Source organism: Coloeus monedula, assembly GCF_965178545.1.
Source record: "Coloeus monedula genome assembly, chromosome: 1".
Taxonomy (NCBI): domain Eukaryota; kingdom Metazoa; phylum Chordata; class Aves; order Passeriformes; family Corvidae; genus Coloeus; species Coloeus monedula.
The window spans coordinates 19,619,000-19,640,407 of record NC_138781.1 but is presented as its reverse complement, the minus strand read 5'-3'; the positions used below and the strand labels follow the sequence as shown (position 1 = coordinate 19,640,407).

Here is a 21,408-nt window from a genome sequence, read left to right as displayed (position 1 = left end):
ATTTGCAAAGCTTACAAGCAATGATCCTTTCATGCCAAGCATGTATCCAGAAATGTATAGCTTGCAGCCCTGAGCCAAGCAAGCTTCACTCTCTGGGCCTGGGGAGAGGAGGAAAGCCAAGTTTACTGCTTGTCTCTCCCTTTGCCACCTCCTCTTGGATGTCTGATGCAGACAATGTGTAGAGCTTATGACTTTGAAGGGACTTTGCACTCTGGATTGGAACAGCTTTCATACAATTATGCAGTGGATGGGGATGCTTTTGATTTTCATATGTAGAGCTGTAGCTGAGCAGCTGAAAAATCAGCCTTTCATGCTTTTTGAAGTGCTACTGTTGTATAGGATCTCCATCTCTGGAACCCAGGCAAGAATAGAAATGTCTCTTCTGCTTTTTATTTGTGTACTCATATTCAATAATTTGTGAAGTGCAAGGAGACTGCCATAAAGTTTCCATCTGCAAAAATTCTTAACAAAAAATATTTCTGTGTCTCACTGTATAAAAAATACCCCAGTGCCTATAATTGCATAAAGATTTGATACGTTATGGCTATGATACCATATACAAATTGATTGCTACAACATTTTTATTTCTGAAGAAATATGTGATCCCTATCACTTGTAACTGTAGCATTCTTTACTCAAAAATCGATGTGATAAACACAATGTTAGTCTGAACAGAATGTCATGTAATGAAATATAATGTGAAATCAATCAAGATCTGGCTAGCAGCAGACATGAGGCTCATACTCTGGTTAACTGTGCAACAAATAACACACCCAGATTTTATATAAATACTTATCTCTGTGTATTTTAAAAAGCTCCACCTATCTCCATACATCCAAACTTAAATACATCTAATTTTATAATAGTTTTGGGGCTTAATGTTCAGATAGATACAAACTTCGAATTTTTCTATCGTGCTCAAATGCATGAATGTAAGGCAAGTCCCTTATCATTTAGCATTGTTATTATCTATTTCATTTTAAGTTTCCTAAATTCACCACTAATACACAGCACTGAGCTACTTTTGTAAAATTAATCAGTGATTTATTATAAATAATATTTGTGAAAATTATTTGTATTCCAAACAGTTCTCAAGTGCAGAGAGAAGAGGGTCCATATACAACAAATGGATTAAATGTTTAAAAGTGCATCTTTTCTAAGTTTTGGGGTTGTATTCTATGTTGGAGAATACAACAGGCCAAATGTAACTCATAACCATAAATTTTATTTTAGTCATGAATAGGTGGAAGATGTTTGCAGACTAAAAAACCTACCCTAATAATAAGAAACACTCTTTTGGATGTTATTCAAAAAGATCAGAATCAATGGAATAGATATAGCTGAGTTATTGAAATAAGTTGTTGACTACATATTTGATGAACAGGTATAATAGGAGTAAGTTTAAAATTTGCCACTCTGTTTTACCACTTCTGAAATCAGCTTCAATTACTGTATCTACTTTTTTTGAGCACAGTGTTAATAATGAGTCCTCTAAGCTGTGTTTCTACACTGAAGTGTACATAGAAGTTTTACAAAAGGTCTTACTCTCATTCTGATTCCAGTCCACCTTAACTGCATTGACTGTAGGCTCAAAAGGGGTTTCTTCACTGGGAGGGTAGTCAGTTCCTGGAACAGGCTCCCCAGGGAAGTGGTCACAGCACAAAGCATGCCTGAATTCAAGGAGCATCTGGATGATGCTCTTGATCATGGTTTAGTTTTAAGTACTTCTACAAGAAGCAAGGAGTTGGATTTGAAAATCATCATAGGTCCCTTTGAACTTGAAACAATCTATGGTGCTATGACTCTTTTAAAAGAATGGACCCCTGATGTGATGGCACATAGAGTCAGGAGTCTCACTGGGAGAAATACTTTAAGAAAATCATAACCAGTAGTCATCAACTCTGGAATTAGTGGTGCAAAGCACCACTAAGGTCCTGTTACAATATTTTCACTTTAGTGGACTATGCCATTGGCTTTAAACAAATGAGACATAACTGAAGAAGCAATGCCTAAACTTGTGTCTGTAGGTCCTTGTGTCTGTAGGTCCTTGTGTCTGTAGGTCCTTGTGTCTGTAGGTCCTTGTGTCTGTAGGTGCTTGTGTGCTCAAACATCATGACTTATAAAGGGCTGCTATCACCACTGGTCTAACATCATTAGTTATGTGCAGAAATAGTTATCCAGCTGGATACCTACAACTTTACATGAGTTAGGGAAATTCATCCCTGTTTTTTCTTTCCTGTTTAGCATTTTAAAGTAAAGTTGTCATTGTTTTCAAAACTTCCTTTACTGTTCATTATGATTTTCCAGAATACCCTTGCCAAGCCACACAAGTGTCTCTATGCTTTGTTAGGTCTGAGGACCTCCTTCTAAAAGATATTAACAATGCTATGAGTTCCCTGATTCACAAACAACAAAAGTAATATTTGTGTGCATGCTTGTCTGCCCTTTCTTATGCAGAATACCATATCTACAGCACCAAGATACGTTTTCCCATCATAAATATGCATAAGACAACCTTATTAACATAAATCTGATCTAACAGGTTCACTACGGATAAAGAAATGTAATTAATTTTCTTCCCTGCCTATTTTACTGCTGTCTCTATTTTTCTTAGATTTTGCTTGTTCATGTACTACAGTCTTAGAACCTTTGTTATGCATTATATTTAGCTGTTTGATGCATCTCACAGTGTTTTTCTTAAAGCCTAGCTAGAGTACTAATGGCTTTTGCTAAGAAAAGAGTAGAAAAAAATTCCTATTTACAGTTTGGATGGTTAGTCAGACACTCATAAAGAAAAACAGGTTTAGACATATACAAAACTTTTGCAAATATTTCCTTGTGATGTCATCGTATAGATGTGTCATTCCTTCACAGCAAGGAAAATTGGTGCACCTGCATTCTAACACTACTATGATAAAATGAAACATGTTCTTTGCTGATGACTTGCCAGATAGGTAGTATGATAGGAAGTCTAAAGAAAAGCTTTAAAATATATCAGTGTACTTGAAAGTCAGAGTACTCTTATTTACCTTCAAATAAGCTATACTAAATCTATGCTTATCGCATATTGGTTAGTTTTTTCCCCCTTTATCACCATTGTCACAACTTTTTAAAGACAGATAGATACAATTTAAAATGGTAGAGTAGCCTTGCATCCAGTAATATATTCTAAAAACAAAGAACAGTTTTGTATAAAGATAAATACAACTCTAACAAAATGGATGGTTTTGCATTTCAATCACACACAAGGTAATTTCTCTACTGAGACTCTACTATTGATGGTTGTTATTTGCACAGTGCTCCTCTAATTTCACTACCTTTCCTATTATCCTAGCAAAGCACCTGTTTGCCAGTTCTTGACACAACTGCATGGGTGTCTTCCAGATTTCTCTCCATTTTGTTTGGGTTTGGTTTTTTCCCCCAAAGCTTGTGTTTGATAATCCATATTTACATATATCTTACTATATATTGTTTATTCAAATTTCAGACTGATGATGGGATTGTGAAAATATGGAGTGAATCAGGAAATCATGGTGACAAGTGGAACAATGTCAAGTTACACTTGGGGAAGCTAAGGAATTTTGAAATTATCTTTGAAGGCATTCGTACCAGAGACCTGGGAGGAGGAGCAGCGATAGATGACATAGAGTTCAACAACTGCTCCACAAGTAAGTTCATGAGGGAGGTTTCTAGAGGGATGCTACATGAGATGTAGGAAGTTCTTGTTTGTTTTTAAATACATCATCATTTTACTGTTTTCATCATAATTTCACTGCTCATAAAATCAGTTATGAATAAATTGTTTTCATTCCTATAACTTTAATACTCTTTTCTGCACATGCAGTCATGCAGTGTTCTCACACTAAGTTATGGCAGATAAATCCAAGAAATTACTAAGGTTTTGTTTCCTTTATTTATTTTGTTTTGAGTAAGAACTTTCCTTCTTTAATACACTGGTAAGTTATTGAGTCTCTGATGTTGTATATAACCATTTCATACAAACTGTGTCAGATTATATAATATGAAACCTTTGGCCTTTGTGTTTTCTTATAAAGACTCTTGCCATAAAAATAAGTGGAGGCTACAGATAAACCTTTATCAATATTCTTTTTCTGAGTTCAGTTAAAGTGTTAAGGCCAGCAAAATAAAATTTTGACTCCTTCACAGAATACTCTATTTAATTCATATCTCTATGAACATAGGCTAAAATGGGAACGAATTTTGCCTTTATTAAAAACAACAAATGCAACAACAAAAACAAAGCCAAACAAAACAAACCACCAAACAAACAGTAACAAAAAAACTCCCCAAACCCAAGATAAATACTGAGTAGATAAATCATGGCTTCTCTCAGGAAAGTGTGTGGTCTTTCTATCTTGTAGGAAACAGTGTGACAGAATATAAGTGATTTTTTTGATTGAGGTGATTATATCTGATGGCACATATCAACACTGAATTAGTTTTGTGGAAGTTGTTTGAGCAAGCTCTACTCTCCTGCCATAGACTGGATGCCCATTATCAATGCAAGTATGAAAAATGAACTTCTAAAGAACATCTCTTGATTTAGTTTCATCTAAAAAATGAAGAGTTTGATTCAGAAATTGTTATATAATTCAAAGAATGGAAACTGGATACGATCTGGGACCTTCTTCAGAACTGCACTTTAATAAAACTCTAAGGCAGCTATACTCTTAAAAGCTCTACCAAGCACATTTTCGAAGGGTTTCATTGTCCCCATTGTTGTGCATGCAATTGTTCTCCAAAAAACAAGGGTAGATAGGTAAGGATGCCCTGGTAAGAGATGGTAGGTCAATATCTCCCTATCATCTTGAATAAAAAAGTGGATGCTGGTCTCTCTTGTAATGTGTTGTCAGTTCTGTTCACATGTATTAGTTCATACCAGTGGGGTCTAGTTAAACCACATTTTTGGGATAATGTTCTGTTTTGGGGCTACAACAAATTAGACACTTCATTTCAGTCAGATTCATGAAGATATTCAGCAAATAAAAATAGTAGAGTTTTTTTTTTTTAAGGAAGAAGTAATATCTCTGTTAAGTTCATAAAGATGGTATCAACTGATACAGTGGGGATACTGTAACACGATGTACCAAACAAGGAGTCCCATGGAAAAGAAATATCTATGGACCGATTCTTGCTAGTTGTTTCAGAGATGTTTATTTCTCCAGCCCCATGGCCGGGACTCTGCCAAGGAACTGCTCAATCACAGGGGGACCTGAGGGTCCTTGCCCTGCGCAGGGAACACAAACCAACCCATGGGAACGAGGCTGAGCAGGGCCAGGGAAACCCCGTGCCTCCCCCCAGGGCCCCTCTCGCAGGGCTCCATGGCAGGGGGAGGAGACCCCGACAACCAACATATCTTAATATAGTGTAAAAACATTTCTTCTTACTCTTAAGTCCACATATTGCATTATAATCCGAAAAATGTAATCATATAAGCATGACTGGAAATATCCCAGAGTTGTCATTGCAAGGAAAGAAATTGTTTCAATAGGGATTTGGAAAGCTGTCATATGAAGGATCCTCAATCTCTTAAAATGTTAAGATTGCTGAAATTTACATTGGTTTTAGTCTACGACCCTACAAATCTGAATGTTAACAGTGTTTTATAACCAGTCTTGCGTAAAATACTTTTGCAATGAAACAGTTCAGAAAGTAACTTGGTTTATTATTTTATAGCAAGTATTTGTTTTACAGCACTGCTTCAGCAAGAAGCTCTGTTGGGAAAGCAGTTGCACCAAGTGCTCCAACTACTTTCAAATACAGCTTTGGCATGGTCATATTCCTGTGTATTTTGCAGATAATTATGTTTTATGAAGATGTATGATTCAAAGGAGGCTTTTTTCATAGAAGTTTGAAATGTACAATTGAAGCTCAATATGCACACAAATTTTTTAAAGATTGGTTTAGGAAAGTTGGAGACCCAAGATGGTAATCCTTTGTAGAGCTGTCACTTGCATGGTCATTGTTTCTGCACTCTAATAGTGTCTTTGTACACTCAGGAATCATTTCCTTACAGCATCTCTGGTAGTGTATGCTAGGTACAGCAGGGTTATCACTAAAGTTTAGGTGTATGTATCCTATGGGAGTGTGTTTATGCTTATGCCTTTGCTTTTCAGCAGGATCAGAGGCTTATAATTTGTTTGCTTTTTAACTGTATCTTCATGCATATTTGTAAAAAAAGCAAAACAAACAAACAAAACCTCAAAAAACAGCCCATACCCACCACACCTCACCCCACCTCTACCCCCTGATTTTCTTATCTGTAGGAGAATACTTAGGCTCAAACCAAAATTAAAAGGGGATCATTTAGTGCCTTTCACATCAGCTCTGTATATGATTTTTTTGCCTTCTACTCCACAAGTTGATGCCTGCTTGCTTAATGTTCTCAACACTTTTGGAATGCTGACCTTCCTTTTGGCATGATGACATGAAGGAGCTTGGTCTGACCTTTCTCATTCTTGTTGTTATTGATTCTTTACCTTTGTAGAACAAACAAGCAAAATACTTTTTGCCAGTTTTTCAAAAATAACATTTCCCACCAAGCCTGGGGCATTCAGGATAGAGAAAGCATGTCATGTAGATCGCATTTTTTGCAGCACAGGGTTCACAGTTTTATTGTGTCTGTTGTAACAAAGCTAAAAGTCAGCAAACACAATCTCACTGTGGCCAAACTCAAAAAAAAAAGTAGCATACAAAGATGGGGAACAGGGGCTTCTTATCAACAAAATGACTTGATTTACAGCACTTACCCATGTACTGTGTTGGTAGATGTAGAATTTCTGGGCTAGACACACTACAAGGGTCCTCTAGGACAACTGAGGCCATATTTGTGTTTTCTACTTGATCTTATTTTGCTGAACTAAAATCTTATATATTATGGGTATCCTGGATGTTTTAATTACATAATCAGTGGAATATACCATGCACAGAAAAAACTGGGAGATTGAAAATAATTAAAACTTGAAAACAGGTTTAAAATAAACAGAATGGATTTGAAATGAGAATGCCTTAAATTGCACAGGGAAAAAACTGAATATTTAGCTGCTTCTCAGCAGACAGCATTTAGTGGTGAAAACCAGTGTAAGAGCAATTCTGGAGCTTTCAAATATTTTGGGATAGCCTCCTCCTCACAGACTGTCCTTTTGGAAGCTACTGAATGGTATTCCTGGAATATGGTTTACAGTCAGCACAACAAAATAATTGCCTCTTTGCAGAAATTATGCACTCAAGTTGAGTCAGCAAAAAGGAAGAGACAGGCAGCCCATGTGATATTTTTGATATGTGAATATTAGATCTGCTTTCTGCAGTACAGTAATATTCAATGGTTGTATCACTGCTTAATATACCTAAATACTTTTTTTATTTTACATGTATTTTCCTTCAGCTTGCTTCCATACAGTGTTTTATAGGCTGTACACATCATAAGAGTATCTGCACTGAGGTGGATTCTTTGATCTTCACTTACATGGCTGTGATTTACATAGCTCCTTTTATATGAGGATTTTCAACTGATCACAGAGAATCTTTTCACTATCTCCTTTTAAAAATTAATTTGTCGACAGCTTCTATATCAGTAGAATACTACAAATTACTCTATTTAGTATGATCTGTGCTTCTGGGGCCCCTTCCTCCAAGGCTCATTTTCCTCAGGTCTCACTAATTTCTATGGAAATGAAGGACAAGAAACAACTGTGGGTTTGTTGGAAATATGAGCTCTAGGAAATATTGTCAAAGATGGAGAAAAACAAAGATATAAAAGAGTCTTATCAGTTGGTTTTGAGAGGGTAAGCTATGTTCTGATAATAAAAATAAATTAAATTCCAAATCTGATACATTTTATTTTACAGGTTAAAATAAAAAATCTGAAAAATAGTGAAGTCACATCACAGCTGGAAAAAATTGTTCTTAATATTAAATTAACTGATGTATTGTTATTTTTTTTCACCTTCTTGTACAATAATTCTTTATACAACTTTACTGAAACTATGTAACCTGAATGGAGTTTACTGTCATCTTTTCTTGTGCTTTTTAATAATTGACTTTGACCATGCATGAGGTTATTTGAAGGCTGGAAAAAAATGTCTCAATTTTCACCTTAATAAAAAGGGAAAATACCTATGATGGTCATACAGAATAAACTCTAATGATAATTTTTTTTGACACTTATGACATTTAACTTCATGATAATGTGGTCTGCTATCATTAAAGAGCACTTCAAACATTATTGATTTGCTTTCCCAGCTCATGGCTCACTGTCATATAAGAGTGAATCAAGAGCACAACTTGTCAGACATGCTCTTGACAGAAGTCTGAATTTTGTGCATCTGTAATTTTAAAGAAAAGGAATTTTGTACTCCCAGATACACAGCAGCAAGCATGGACATGAACATGATTCAGCCACATCATATATACTGGCATCACAGGGCACCACCTCAAAAAATAACAAGGAAAGGTAAAATGAAAATAAGAGAATCGTAACTCTGAATTAATTTGACAGAAATTTCTAGAATATTTTGTTTTTTAGTTGATTTATATAATTTTTCATAGCCTGGGAATTCAGTACCATAGAAGTCCTGGAATAAGAAAGAGCCATTACAGCTCCAGTGATTTTTGTCAGTTGACTGGGATCAGACTCCACAACCTTTTCTTCTTTAAGGTAAATAGGATAGTGGAATTACAATTATATTTAGTTTTTAAAAGAAAGAAAAGTAAAAATTCCACAATCTATTAATAGGAAATTTCTTCACCAAATTGAGCAGAACAGATATTTTCCTTAAAATATAAAAAAGCTTGATTTCCTTGCGGTAAACTTTTTCTTTCCCCTTCTCCTCATATATTTGTATTCCTCCTCACCTACTGTTTATGGCAAAGACCATAGGTGAAGGTACTGAAATCCTTTGAACAACTTTGCTTCCATGCTCTCATAAACAAGAAGCTTTGAAAGTCTCAACAGAAAAATCCTTTCTCATTAGAATTCCATCCTAGCTTTGCAGATCAGAGAGACAATAACTAAAACATTCCAGTGTTTGTGTATGTAGGACAGCTTTTTTTTATTTTTAAAACAAGCCAGTGTTTCCTTTGAATCCTCAGCTATGTATCACACAAAGCTTTATGTTTAATGGAGAATTTAGTCCCTTCTTCTCAAACACTTGAGAGAAGTTCAAACTCTTATAATAGAAGTATTCAGTACAAATCTGGCCCTGAATTGAGAGGGAAGGGAGTTCAGACAGAGAAAGCTGCCAGACCTAAATTAGTTACTAAAGATATTCACTGGCATTCAGACAGAATGTATGTCCAGTTTTTTAATTTTCTTTTCTTTCCCCCTTCAAATATTTTAATGATTCACAATGTCTTTCACTTGTTTTTGTAAATAGGTCAGTGTCAGGGTATTCTGACATGGAGCACTGGGATCACATGACCTGTCTAAAACATCTCAGTAAATGTGCTGAGATGAATAGTAAAATTCTTAATTGTTAGTCTAATATTTGGATTTGCCTTTAGAAGGAAATTATTCTTCAATTTCATCATGAACTGTCAATTGAAAATTTTCTGCTACGTACTGAATCTCCTTCATTACAGAGAAAGAAAGCTCATTTTGAGAAGTCTAGAAATTTTGGTAGCTTTATCTTAATTTGGCTTAGTGTAACATACATTAACATGAATGTACTTTATAATTTGAGGGAAAATTTTACTGAACTCAGATACACTCAGCAGAGGGTACAGATGTGCACAATTTGGTTCTAGACAAGAAATAATCTCCCTTTTGGCAATGTGAAGATCAGCCATAGCTGCCTTTCAGAGGGCATCCCCAATGCCCTTGTAGGAAGGACTTAGTGGGGAAGGCAACGTGCTCAGGACAGATGAGGAGGAAATACAAGCTCCCTCATCCCAGCTTGCCAGGGCTGCCAGTTACACTGGGTGAAGATGTGAATTCTTGCACAAGTCAGAATGCTTGAACAGCTTTGAATATTAAGACTTTCTAGAAATGTTTGAAAAATATAAATTAAATTTTACAAAAGGGGCAAATATGAAACGGTCTGGATTCAGGGAATGAATTGCATTTGACAACCTTCTTAAAAAAAATTTTTAAAATGGAATAAAGGGAAATATGGCACCAGCTTGAAAACCACAGAATTGTGTAGGTTTTACTGCACTGTTTAGAAGTCATTGACATACCTGTAAACTAGGATTTCTGCTTCTGCTTATGTAAAAAAAATGTATGAGCTTAACCAAAATATTTGTTCCCCATCTTTTTGCAACTCTCAGAGATGTATTAGGAATATGCACGAGAGCATTTGCCACAGATTTTGAATATGAGAAACAATAACTTTTACCTCATTTTTCATGAAGAGACCTCAGTGGCATTTTAAGTTTCTGTTTATCTCATGGGAAAATGTTGAAGAAGATTTGCTGACTCCAAAGATAATTTGATTTGCTAGCATATGGCTGTAAACTGGTGTTTTCAGCACAAAATTAAAATCTCATCATTTTGACATTTACTTCACATTCTGTTTACTCTTCTATCCAGTGGTAGATTTCTTGACTCCACCTATTTCAAATGAGCCACAGGAGAAGGCTTTTTATGGCTGGTAAAATATACAGGGTAGAGGTGAATGGACCTTATATCTTTTTTCTAACCTTACAATCTTTGTCTGTAAAGATGGTACTAGGATAATGACCACTGTCCCAGCCCAAGTTCATTTTCATATCAAATTACTCTAGAAGGTAGGCACCCTTCCAGTACAGCCAAACTGCATAAAACCCATCATACACCTTGGTGAAAGGTGACATCCAAGATGAATTTCACATCTAACAGCAATTCTGCAGAGACGGAGAGAGCACTGAGCTGAGGAAGTGTCTCCTTGTTGCAGATAATTGCAGATTGCACTGTGTGCTCTATTCCATTGGTCTATCACAACAACCCCTGTGGACCACATAAGGACAAAATAAAAATAAAATATTCATATGAGATGCTTCTAAGATATCTGTGATAACTGGAGAGTGCTGTGATTGAGTGGCTTTGATTGATTCTGCATCACAGTGGAAGCAACAGCTTGACAGTCACTTTGTAGTGTAAATATCATTGAAAAGCTCCAAAAATAATCTATTCATCTGAACTTTCTGAGGTACAATCTAAGTCTACACTGGAATTAGCATAGAGGAGAGACAGGGAGGGGGAAAAGGACTGAGAAGTAGAGATCACATGTCAAATTGTTTCAGGAGATACTTTTATCTGGTTGAACATATTCCTAATTACTGGGAAATAGAATTTTCTGCAAAAGCATGTCATAATTTTTTACCTTATGTCCGCTTCTCCCTTTCTTTTACCACCTGCAGATTCCAAAGAGATAGAACCTAAAACAGCCAGACCCTCATTCATTGCTCAGCCCTCAGTGCTTCTCCCTCATGTCTCCTTTGGTATTAAGCAAACTATGGTAGATCCCTATATGAGTGTTATGAGTACGAGATCCTTATCCTGCTGATATGCTCTAAGCCAAAGCTGGTCTCTCAGTCTTTATCAAATATAAAAGCTTCTGTCCTTGTCTCCTGTGGATTTATATACTCCATGATATCAGCACTGGAAGTTAAAGACAATTTTCTTATCTTTTGTATTGCTTGAACCAGAGCCAATTCTACATTTCCAGAACTATGAATAATTTTTTTATTCTTCCAGGTTATCTGGGGGCCTTAAGCACAGTACTGCTTGCTTTGAACAGCTTTGGGAAGTGCTTTTGGCAGAATTTTGTATCTACAGGTCAGAGTCTCTCCTGAGAGTCAATATAATTTGTTAGATCTAGTGTTTATCTTGGAGTCAAAACATATCTTTGAATTAAATATGGCCTTTTGAGTGATAGATTCCATGAGGAGAATTCTCTATGGTTTTAGAATTATAAAAGAACCTTATTTGAAATTATATCTAGCTTGCTTGAGTAGAAACTTTTCATCTAGTTTTCTTTGCAATAGATTTCCAAGGTCATCCATGGAGAGAATCGTTATTGATGGGTTTGCTAATACAATTCTAATGTTCTATAAAAAGTCATGCAGAAAAGAGTACTGAACAATTTAGGTAAGCAAGAAAAAGCTTGATGAAAATTGTATTTCATAATTTCTGAATCTCAGAGTACAGTTGAGTAATGAAACCTTCCAAGAGTGTGTATTTCACAAATTCCAATTTAAACAAAGGGTGAAACTTGCAAATTAAATTTCCTTTAATTGAATAATATTTTCAACAAGATATTTTAATTATTTTTTTTATAGCTCAAGTACTGTGAAAGAGGGGAGAGAAGTGGTATAAGTACTTCCACTAAGCAAAACGATTTAAACAACAAAAAATAAAAAGAGGTGAATTTTCAAAATTAATTTGAAAACATTTCTACTCAGGAAGGACTGTAATTTCTAAAAAGACAAATAGTGGGAAAAAAGTCTCATTTCCTTTGAATATGCATTTTATGTTTCATTTCACACTGCTGACATGGTGGTGCTGTACGTGCATGGAGTGAGCACGTGTGTTTCTCTTGGAGAGCAGAGATGAGTCTCTTGCTAAACAGCAGCTCAGTGCACTTGACCTTGAGGTACACCCTGCCTTCCAAAACAGCTCAAGGTCTTATTCACTGCAGCCTTTAGGAACCATAATCATTTTGTCACCCTATGCCTTTCAAAAGCACAAAGCGTTGGCCAAACACAACCTCTGACAACCTATGTCTTTAGTGTTGTAATACTACAGCATCTCTTCCTGCGTGATCAATCACTTCTTTAATAAGTATTTTAAACATTCACTCTGTGTCACCAAATCTATGATATTTAGTGCTATCTATGAAACTTAAATATTTTTGGCCTTATCCATTTTGTTTCAGACGATACAGATCTATAGCTTCGGACTGATATTTGAGTTGTCTGGTTCTTTCTGTGATTTTAGATGTAATGGATATCACAGGAATATTTAATCTTACAGAGTATTGGTACAAGTAAGCTCTTGTACTCAGAGAGTCAGAGAAATAGTCAGTGACCTGTTGCTGTCCTCTAGTAGCAAACTTAAAGGAAAGAAGACTGGTTTTGTGACTTCTTTCATAGTCAGTCCTTTCCTGGTAAATGAAAAAAAAAAAAGTCTTGGTTAATAATGTTTTATTTATCAGCTCTCTCCAAATGAATCTTGTCATGTCTATAAATTCTATGTCTATTATATGGGTTAGTCTTCCATAGATAACATATACTGTAGATGGGTATAAAATAAATAAAGCTCTAGCTTGTGCTGTATCCACAACAGAGTCACAGTTTATTTGTGGTATGCATGATGAGCATCTGTGTCTTGCATGCTTTCTACATGTATACAAACACACACAGGTATCCTTGTTAGGGAAGATCTTATCTTTGCTGGTATTCTGAGAATTGCATTGTCCAAAACAAAATATGTAGAAAGGAAAGCAAGTGTATGTAAATGAAAGTTCTGCAGAAACCATCCTTAATATGCTTATTTCATACCATTTAGTGATCCAGAAGCCAAGCCAGTTCTATTGGCCTCTTAAAACTACTTAGAAGATTACATGGCTCTTTGCTGCATCACTACAAAGTTGTACTTAATTGAAAAGTGATATCCTGTATATGCTTTTTCCTTTTCAAGTACTGCCATTTCATTTGGTGAAGGGATTTGCATAACATGAAGTCATTAGTTACTACTTCATCTAAAATATGTCTTGTGCTAGTTTCTTGTGGTGTCCTAGCTTTTTGGAAAAGCTGCAGTACTGAGGGGAAACCAAGTAAATAGGCATAATAAAATGTTATATTTTTTTCTGTACCACAAATACAGTTTGTTGGGTTGGGTTTTTTTAACTTAAAAGAATTAAATCCCCAAGTATTTAATGTAAGGGAAGAAATTGATTTATAAGGATATGTGCTGCTGCCAGATAACTTTGACCTATGAGAAAAGAAATGGTTTAATTGGTCTACTGATTCTTATTAATCTACTTATTTCTATGCTGATCTGAAGGCTGGTTGTTATCATAAGCCATTCAATTCTTATCTGTGTTTGTGTTTTATATTCTGTATTCTTTTATTTTGGTTTGGGTTGACTTTTCTGCTGCCTATAATGATTTTTTTTTTCTGGGAAAGGAATGGATTGTTGCTTTTTGACCTGCAGCATATCTATATAGTATTCAGATCCCACAGATTTTTGGAATGAGTAACTGGAGGAGAAGAAAGAGCAAAACATAATGTTTAAATGTCCTCTCTTTTTTTCTTGTTCAAAGCAGTTTCTAACATATTTTCCCATATGGTCTTCAGTATATTTTTTTCTGATTAAATTGATTTTTTTATATTATATTTGAAGAATGTCTTGTAAAAATGAAACTTCTAAGCTGCAACTTCTGTGTGAACTTGTCTTTGGGTTTGCTGACACTGAAGTTGCGTTTTATGGTTAAACTGCACTTTATTTCTTGTTTCGATTTATTTTTTAGCTGGTGTAGGAGTTTTGGCCAGAATGAGTGTACTATGGAAAGTTGATTTTTTATGCCATAATTCCAAATAGAGTTTAGAACATTTGGTTACACTGTGCTAATTACAGTCTGATAATTTGAAGAGGGATTTTATTTCTCTCTGCCAAAGACTGTGGCAGAAACTCCATTATCATAAATTTAATCTGGTATCCCTAAAATTACATGTAAACAAGGTCTTACTCCAAAAGGATAAAATTCATAGATACATAAATAGTGTTTGGACTTAATGACATTCATACCTCTTGAGATAAAAGAATCACAGGTTTTATTTTAGGATAACCAAAGAGATTAATAATATTATTAAATGCTGGTTTATGGTATGTTTGAAGTATTATATAGTTGCTTGTTTTTAAAAAAAAAACAGTAACTGTAATTAAGTCCTAAATATAAATGATAGAGTAACATAACATAACATAATGTTGCTCTGTGTAGGTAATCATATGGAATATGATCACTCACAAAGCCACGGATTTTCAAAAGTCACTCTCCTGTATGGTGATAATGTCCCCCTTTCGTATGCAGTGAAATAAGGTGTGAAACTTACTCTCTGCTAATGGCTCTGCAATTTCCTAATTTATGTCATTATTTAAGCCACTGAATGACTTAAAGAAGTTGTTTAATTTTCCTGTGCATCATTTTCAGTGCAAAGGAGGGAGTGAACATAAGGGTTTTAGACTCTTCTCAAAAGTGCCTACTGACAGAAGGCAATGGGCACAAATTCAAAAACCAGGAAATTTCAAGTGAACACAATAAACCACTTTACTGTGAGGGTCACCCAACACAAGAAATGGTTGTGCAAAGAGGTTGTTGAGTCTGCATTTATTGATATATCCAAAACCCAAGTGGACATGGTACTGCACAACCTGCTCTACTAGAGGTGGCTGAAGCAGTGGCTTGGACTAGAGAGGACTTGAGAGGGCCCTGCCAACGTCAGCTATTAGGTGGCTTTCTGGAATTTAGGATAAGCCATATTAATGAATTTTTAGTGGTATCTTCAATCTGGTTTTATCACATCATTTTGGAGAGGTGTGAAAACTGCCTTAACCATCACAAATGCCTAGGTCAATTTTTTTCTCAGGAATCTGCTCCTCTGCTAAGGGCTCTCTGCCACATGGATTCTCTGTAAAAATTAGCCACAGCTCTTCATGTATCTAATTCATGACAAGCCGTTCATGGTGTGGATCCCCTGACACCAATCAGATCAAACTGACAGTGAAAAATTAAAAATTAAAATAATGAGACAGATACCAATTTGGAAACAGATTTTGTGTGTGTGTGTGTGTGTGTGTGTGAGTGCACAGGGTCCTCTGTATTTCAAAGCTGAAAATTTAAGTCTTAAGGTCCTGCAAGTAACCAACATTAGCACTGATTTTTTTCTCTTTTGTACTATCCATTTAAAATATTTGGATTACATTTTAATTCTGTATTTTCACTCTATTTAATATTAGTTTGATTGCATGTTGAAACTAAACCAAAAGTTTAGTTCTCTTTTCCTATTCTGCATCAATGAGAATGCAGTTCCTCAGCCTGTAAAATTCAGTAAGTACCACTGTTTGAAGAGATTAATACCCTGACAACAATAATAATTCCTCTGGAAATATGGGCCTGCACAAAGGTAAATATCATGGTGTTCTGATCAGCCTGTGTTTAACAATATGACACATTTTAGTCATGTTTGAAGGAAAAAAATGAAACACATCACAATGAGTACAGTAAAAATAAATTCTCCTAAATGCCTTTTTGCAGAACTTGAAGCTCTAGACTGAAAGGCAATCTAAGGTTACCAGAGTGCTTTTGAAGTGTTGCATTTGGGGCTATCAGAACTGCTTCAATTAGTGTTAGCTGAAATTATACACATAGTGCACTGAACTAAAAAATAACTTACGTAAGTTCCTTTATAGTCTTACAGTCCAGGGATGGCTGAATCTCAGCACTCTTAGGATTTGAACCTAATGTTTTATGTGCAAGTTACTAAGTTACTCTCATTTTATGAGATCATTTTCACTCACCTTCAGAGACGAACACGAATTGTTGTAAAACAGATTTGTATATTAAATACCATAAGAGAAATTTCTGGGCATGACACTGAACCGCGCCGTAAATCAAGTCCCTCCGGATGGGAGAGAATTTGCTGAAAGTCCTTGCAAGGAGTTTCAAAGATAAACCGAGACTTTTCCTTGAGTTTCAATGCTTCCAGATAGTTGTTTATTAAGTCTTATCAGAGGAACAGAGCCACTAGCGTGACCCAGGTACAGCATAGAGCACAGAAAAGCAGGAGTGAGGCCTCGCTATCAAGACTTAAACAGCCTTTTAAAGATATTTTAACCAATAGTTACTAAAAACGTACATTATTTTCACTTTCCTACCAATTATTCAGTAACACGAGCAGGAACTGCGGAATTTTCTATCCAATCATTCCAAACTACTTTTACTGCAGAACATGGAGTAGTAGAAGAAGGAGAAGAAGGTTTAGAGAACAACAAGAATCCTCCATTTTGATATTTTTTACTCTTATCTATTTACTACCAAGAGAAGCCCAAAACTTCTAAATTTTTCACCCTGTGACAATCTTACATAGTAGTCTATCACCTAATTCACGCCACTGTATTTTCTAGTTCTTGTCTGACCGTAGGTAATTTTTTCCAAGGTTGGAGGCTAAAGCAGTGTTTTTCAGGGTGGGTAAGAACCCTTAAAAACAGGCAGAGAAATATTCTCGGCACTCTGGGTTCCTACATGGGCGGTTCACACAATCAGAGCAACAATTTGTCTAAACTCTTAAAAAAAAAGTTAAATGTCTTAGAAAGGCTTTAAGAGTTTATGTATTATGCAAATGCATATAACAGTGATTTTTCTCAGCTAAAATGTTATTTTCAAAAAAATATATTCTAATTGTGAGCAGAATAAAGCCTTTTGCCTGTCTACTTTTCAACAGCTCACAGAACCTGTTTTTTATGGAATGTCCACAACAAATATACCAGGCAAACTGCTATGTTGTGATGCTGAACTGAATTTTCTTCCAGCCAAACCATTCTACCTTTGAAGCTTTGGGCAAGGCAAATAGTCTAGAAACATATACTGCAACATTAAAAGAGTGAGACCGAATAACATCTGTTGGAAGCAGTAAAACCCTAACACCATGATGTATAACGGCTAAACAAATTAAAAAGAGCATCCTTTGGTTTTATTACAATAATTGATTTAAATGTCTTGCTGGTTTCAGTTGGAGAGAATCCCAGGGAATGCCCTGCCCTCACTGATTTTGTGTGTGGTAATGGGAATTGCATAGAGTCTCAGTTCATCTGCGACTATAAACCAGACTGTGAAGACCTATCAGATGAAGCTGACTGCAGTAAGTATCTCTGTGTATTAATGTAATCTTCAGTTAAAATTATAACTTTAAATTCTGTAGCATAGTTTAGGTGAGTTCACACAGATGATTCACTCAGAAGATGATCACAAGCAGGTGGCCTTCTCCACAGCTCGGAAGGTCTGACATCTTTATATCCTCAGAGATACTTGCTGCAAAAAGTATTTAAGTGTGATTTAGTTGCAAAAATGTAGCTTGCTAAAACCAAAGGTTAAATACTGAAAGGAAAAAAACCCATACCAAGGCCAGAACAAGCTTAAGGATGAAAAACATACTTGGGGAATTAAATCAATGAGTTACAATACAAATTAACTCTGAGAACAAATGTAAACTCATTTATTAATGTGAAAACCTGTTGAAAGGAAATATCAATGTTGAGTGGAAAAGCTAAGCAAGCAAACTTGTGTACAATAACATTTAGGCATGATTCTGCCATAGAAAGGTGAATATTTAAAAATAAGCTTGTCTTTTAAATGAATTCTGTCTTTGTGATCTGAGTAGAGTGAATACAGTTTCATTGTTTGTTCTTGCTACTACTGCAAGCTGTGAAAATATTTTGTTGTCATTTCTCTATTACAGAACAGTTGGAAAAAATCAAGTCTGTTTATGTTTTCCTAAGTCCTAGTGAATATTGAGACAAAATTTGTCTCTAGGCATTCTTCACTGCGGCTGATTGAGATGGAAGAACACAGCTCCATTTTAAAATCTGGATCAAGTTAACAGGCTTTCCAATTCTAAAACTCAGAAGCAGTAAAACATTGTGCCCTTGTTCCTGCTCCATGTCTTTGTTTACTTACAGTTACTGTCTGGACCGGACATTGGAGTTGGAAGATTACATAGTCCATATATACAGTTCAGTAATCAGTCTAATTGTTAGTCTTTGAGCAGAGGGTCAAATTCTTCCATGATGTAGGTATGCCCAAAAGTAAACTTGATAGAGAGAGTAAATGTATCACAACATCAATTCAGCCTTCATCCTTTGTGGAAGTAAAAGTACTTCATTGAACTAAGCCAATATTTTTTGATCCCTTGAAAATCAAAGGCATTTTTTCTAGCATGGGGTTGCTAGAGGCTTGACTGAACAGGATTACAAAACTAATGACCCTTTACTGGATGATGCACATTAAAATGTTTTAGCCAAACATCAGACTTACATACTTGCTGAGAGAGATGCTAAGATATCACTATAGGAGATTTAACTTGGAGTTTCTCCCTTTCATAAAAGTAAATAACAGTTCTGAAGTACAAAACCTGAAGGTAGTGTCAGTATTTCTGATTTCTGCGTCTTGTGGTACTTTGTGTTGCAGTGAACTTTGTGAATCATATTCATGGAAATGGATTTACATTGGATGAGAAGTTAAAAGTACTAGGTTTTTAAAATTAGACTGCAAGATAGATTTTAAACAGCTAATCTGTATTTCTTTTACAAAGTATTAATACTTTTTCAGGAATTAGGCAAAGTAAGTTCAGCAAAATACTCTATAAACTCACCTTTGTAACATTTTCCAGACCTAACAGGCACACAGTAAATTTGAATTACTGTCCAAAGTGAACTGTACAGTAAAGATACTCAGAAAACTATGGAGGCACTTGATTTATTCTCTAAATATTGTTAGAGGATATAGTAGCTTCATTGGGGGAGGGTGTTGTTGTGTGTTTTCTAGAAGGACTCTTTTTTTAGTCAGATAACAGATGGGAACATTTCAGGCCATAAATGATCTTGAATCACAGTAAAGCAACTCAGTGTTTGCTATACTGAAGAAAAGCTTTTCCAAGGGGAGAAAAAAAAAATTGCTGATATTCACTTTTAAAAAAATAGACTGAGATATCTATTTATTGTAGATGGAAAGGCTGTAGATATATCAAAATAATTTCTTCAGTCTTTAGTCTTGCTGCCGCTACCAAAGTGTAATGCAGAGATACAGTAATCTGGCATTCAGAATACTCAGATAAGCCTCAGGTATAATATTTCCCTGTCTGCTCTATTTTAGTTGAAACAATTGATGCCTTATATTTAGATAAACACACTTTTTTCCTGAGCATATATCTTATAGATGGGAATAAACAACATTAAAGGGCACATAATGCCTTCTAGATATGGAAACCTGATTTTTTTAATGAAAAGGCAACAGGAGCTGCTTAATCAGAAAAGAAAGCAGAGCAGGCACAGAGAAATCCCTTCACGGCCTAACCTGTCCCATCACAAGTGGTTACGGCCACATTTGTCTGAAGTTTTCTCCTTTGCACTGAGCTCAAGGTCTGAGCTTATTTCACATTCTACTACAGTTTTATGCAGTAACTTTTTTTCTTTAATGTAACTCCGAAGAAGTAAATGGACCATAATCTACTCAGGAGCAATTCCTGTATGCAGGATTTACAACAGAACCTGGATGAAATGAACTGCGTCCACATAGGCTGGTGGACTTTTTTTTAATAAACTTGTGGAAATTACTTACTCTGTGTTTCATGCAGTCCAGTCAGGCAATCCTGGAAAATTTTCATTCTCTTTCAGTAAGCTGCTGGAAGTAACGAGGTGAAAAAAACACACATGAAAGCAGTTTCAATTTTCATGAATTGCAGCCAAGTATACACACGGATAACAAACCTCGGTGTTGATGAATCAACTAGAGGAGTGCTTAAATTATTGAAATAAAAGCAATTTTTTCCAATAAATGGAGCAATCTTCTTCTGTTGGCTTCTAAATAGGGTATGCTTACCCATAAAAAAAAAACCACCCAGCAGGTGCAGATAGGTCACATGACTCTTAACCCAGTAATACTGTTCATAAATATTTATTAATAATTACCTTCTGAATGCACTGTTAATATATTAGGGTAAAAATCCTGGAGTCAGGTATTCTGTTATGACTAATGTAAATCCTAAATGGATTTGGACTTTGATCTTGTCAGAGATGTACAAGAAAATGTACTTGGTTTTTCAATTAATGGGTTCCCTTTGCTCTACCTGTGTGTGAGGGTGTTTATTGTTGGAGTTAGGCTTTATTTGGCTTATGTGATGTTCGTAATACAGTGCCATGCAGATGCTCACTGCATTTGACCAGCACTAGCAAAATCACAGAAGGGTTGAGGTGGAAAGGCACCTCTGGAGATCATCTAGTTGAACCTCCTGCTTCAAACTGCAATTCACTGCAACAGGTTGCACAGGGCTGTGCCACTCAGGGTTTGAATACCTTCAAAAATGGATATTCCAAAACTTATCTGGGCAATTTATATCAGTGTTTTACCAGCCTGACAGCTAAAAAAGGTTTTTTCCTTAATCTTAAAAATTGCTTCCTCTGTTTGTGTCCATTGCCTCTTGTCCTGACACTGGGCACCGCTGAGAAAAGTCTGTCTTTTTCTTCTTTAAACCATTCCAGAAAGTATCTATACACACTGACAAAATCCCACTGAGCATTCTCACCTCCAGCCTGAACAGTCCCAGCTCCCTCAGTCTGTGCTCAGGGGAGACACTTCAGTCCTTGCAGTACAGTACATTACAGATACATACATTGCAGAACAGTGCAAATTCTTC

The 21,408-nt window shown here is 35.7% G+C and overlaps 1 protein-coding gene across 1 annotated transcript in view; it reads left to right on the top strand.

Annotated features, from left to right (window-relative positions):
* Window positions 1-21,408, top strand: part of MALRD1 (MAM and LDL receptor class A domain containing 1) — a gene marked incomplete at both ends in the record, with an annotated part of 232,350 nt that overhangs the window by 132,849 nt on the left and 78,093 nt on the right. The window contains 2 exons of the mRNA XM_082296361.1: window positions 3,488-3,668; window positions 17,731-17,859. Coding sequence (XP_082152487.1) covers window positions 3,488-3,668; window positions 17,731-17,859 — 310 coding nt within the window. The remainder of the gene's footprint in view (window positions 1-3,487; window positions 3,669-17,730; window positions 17,860-21,408) is intronic.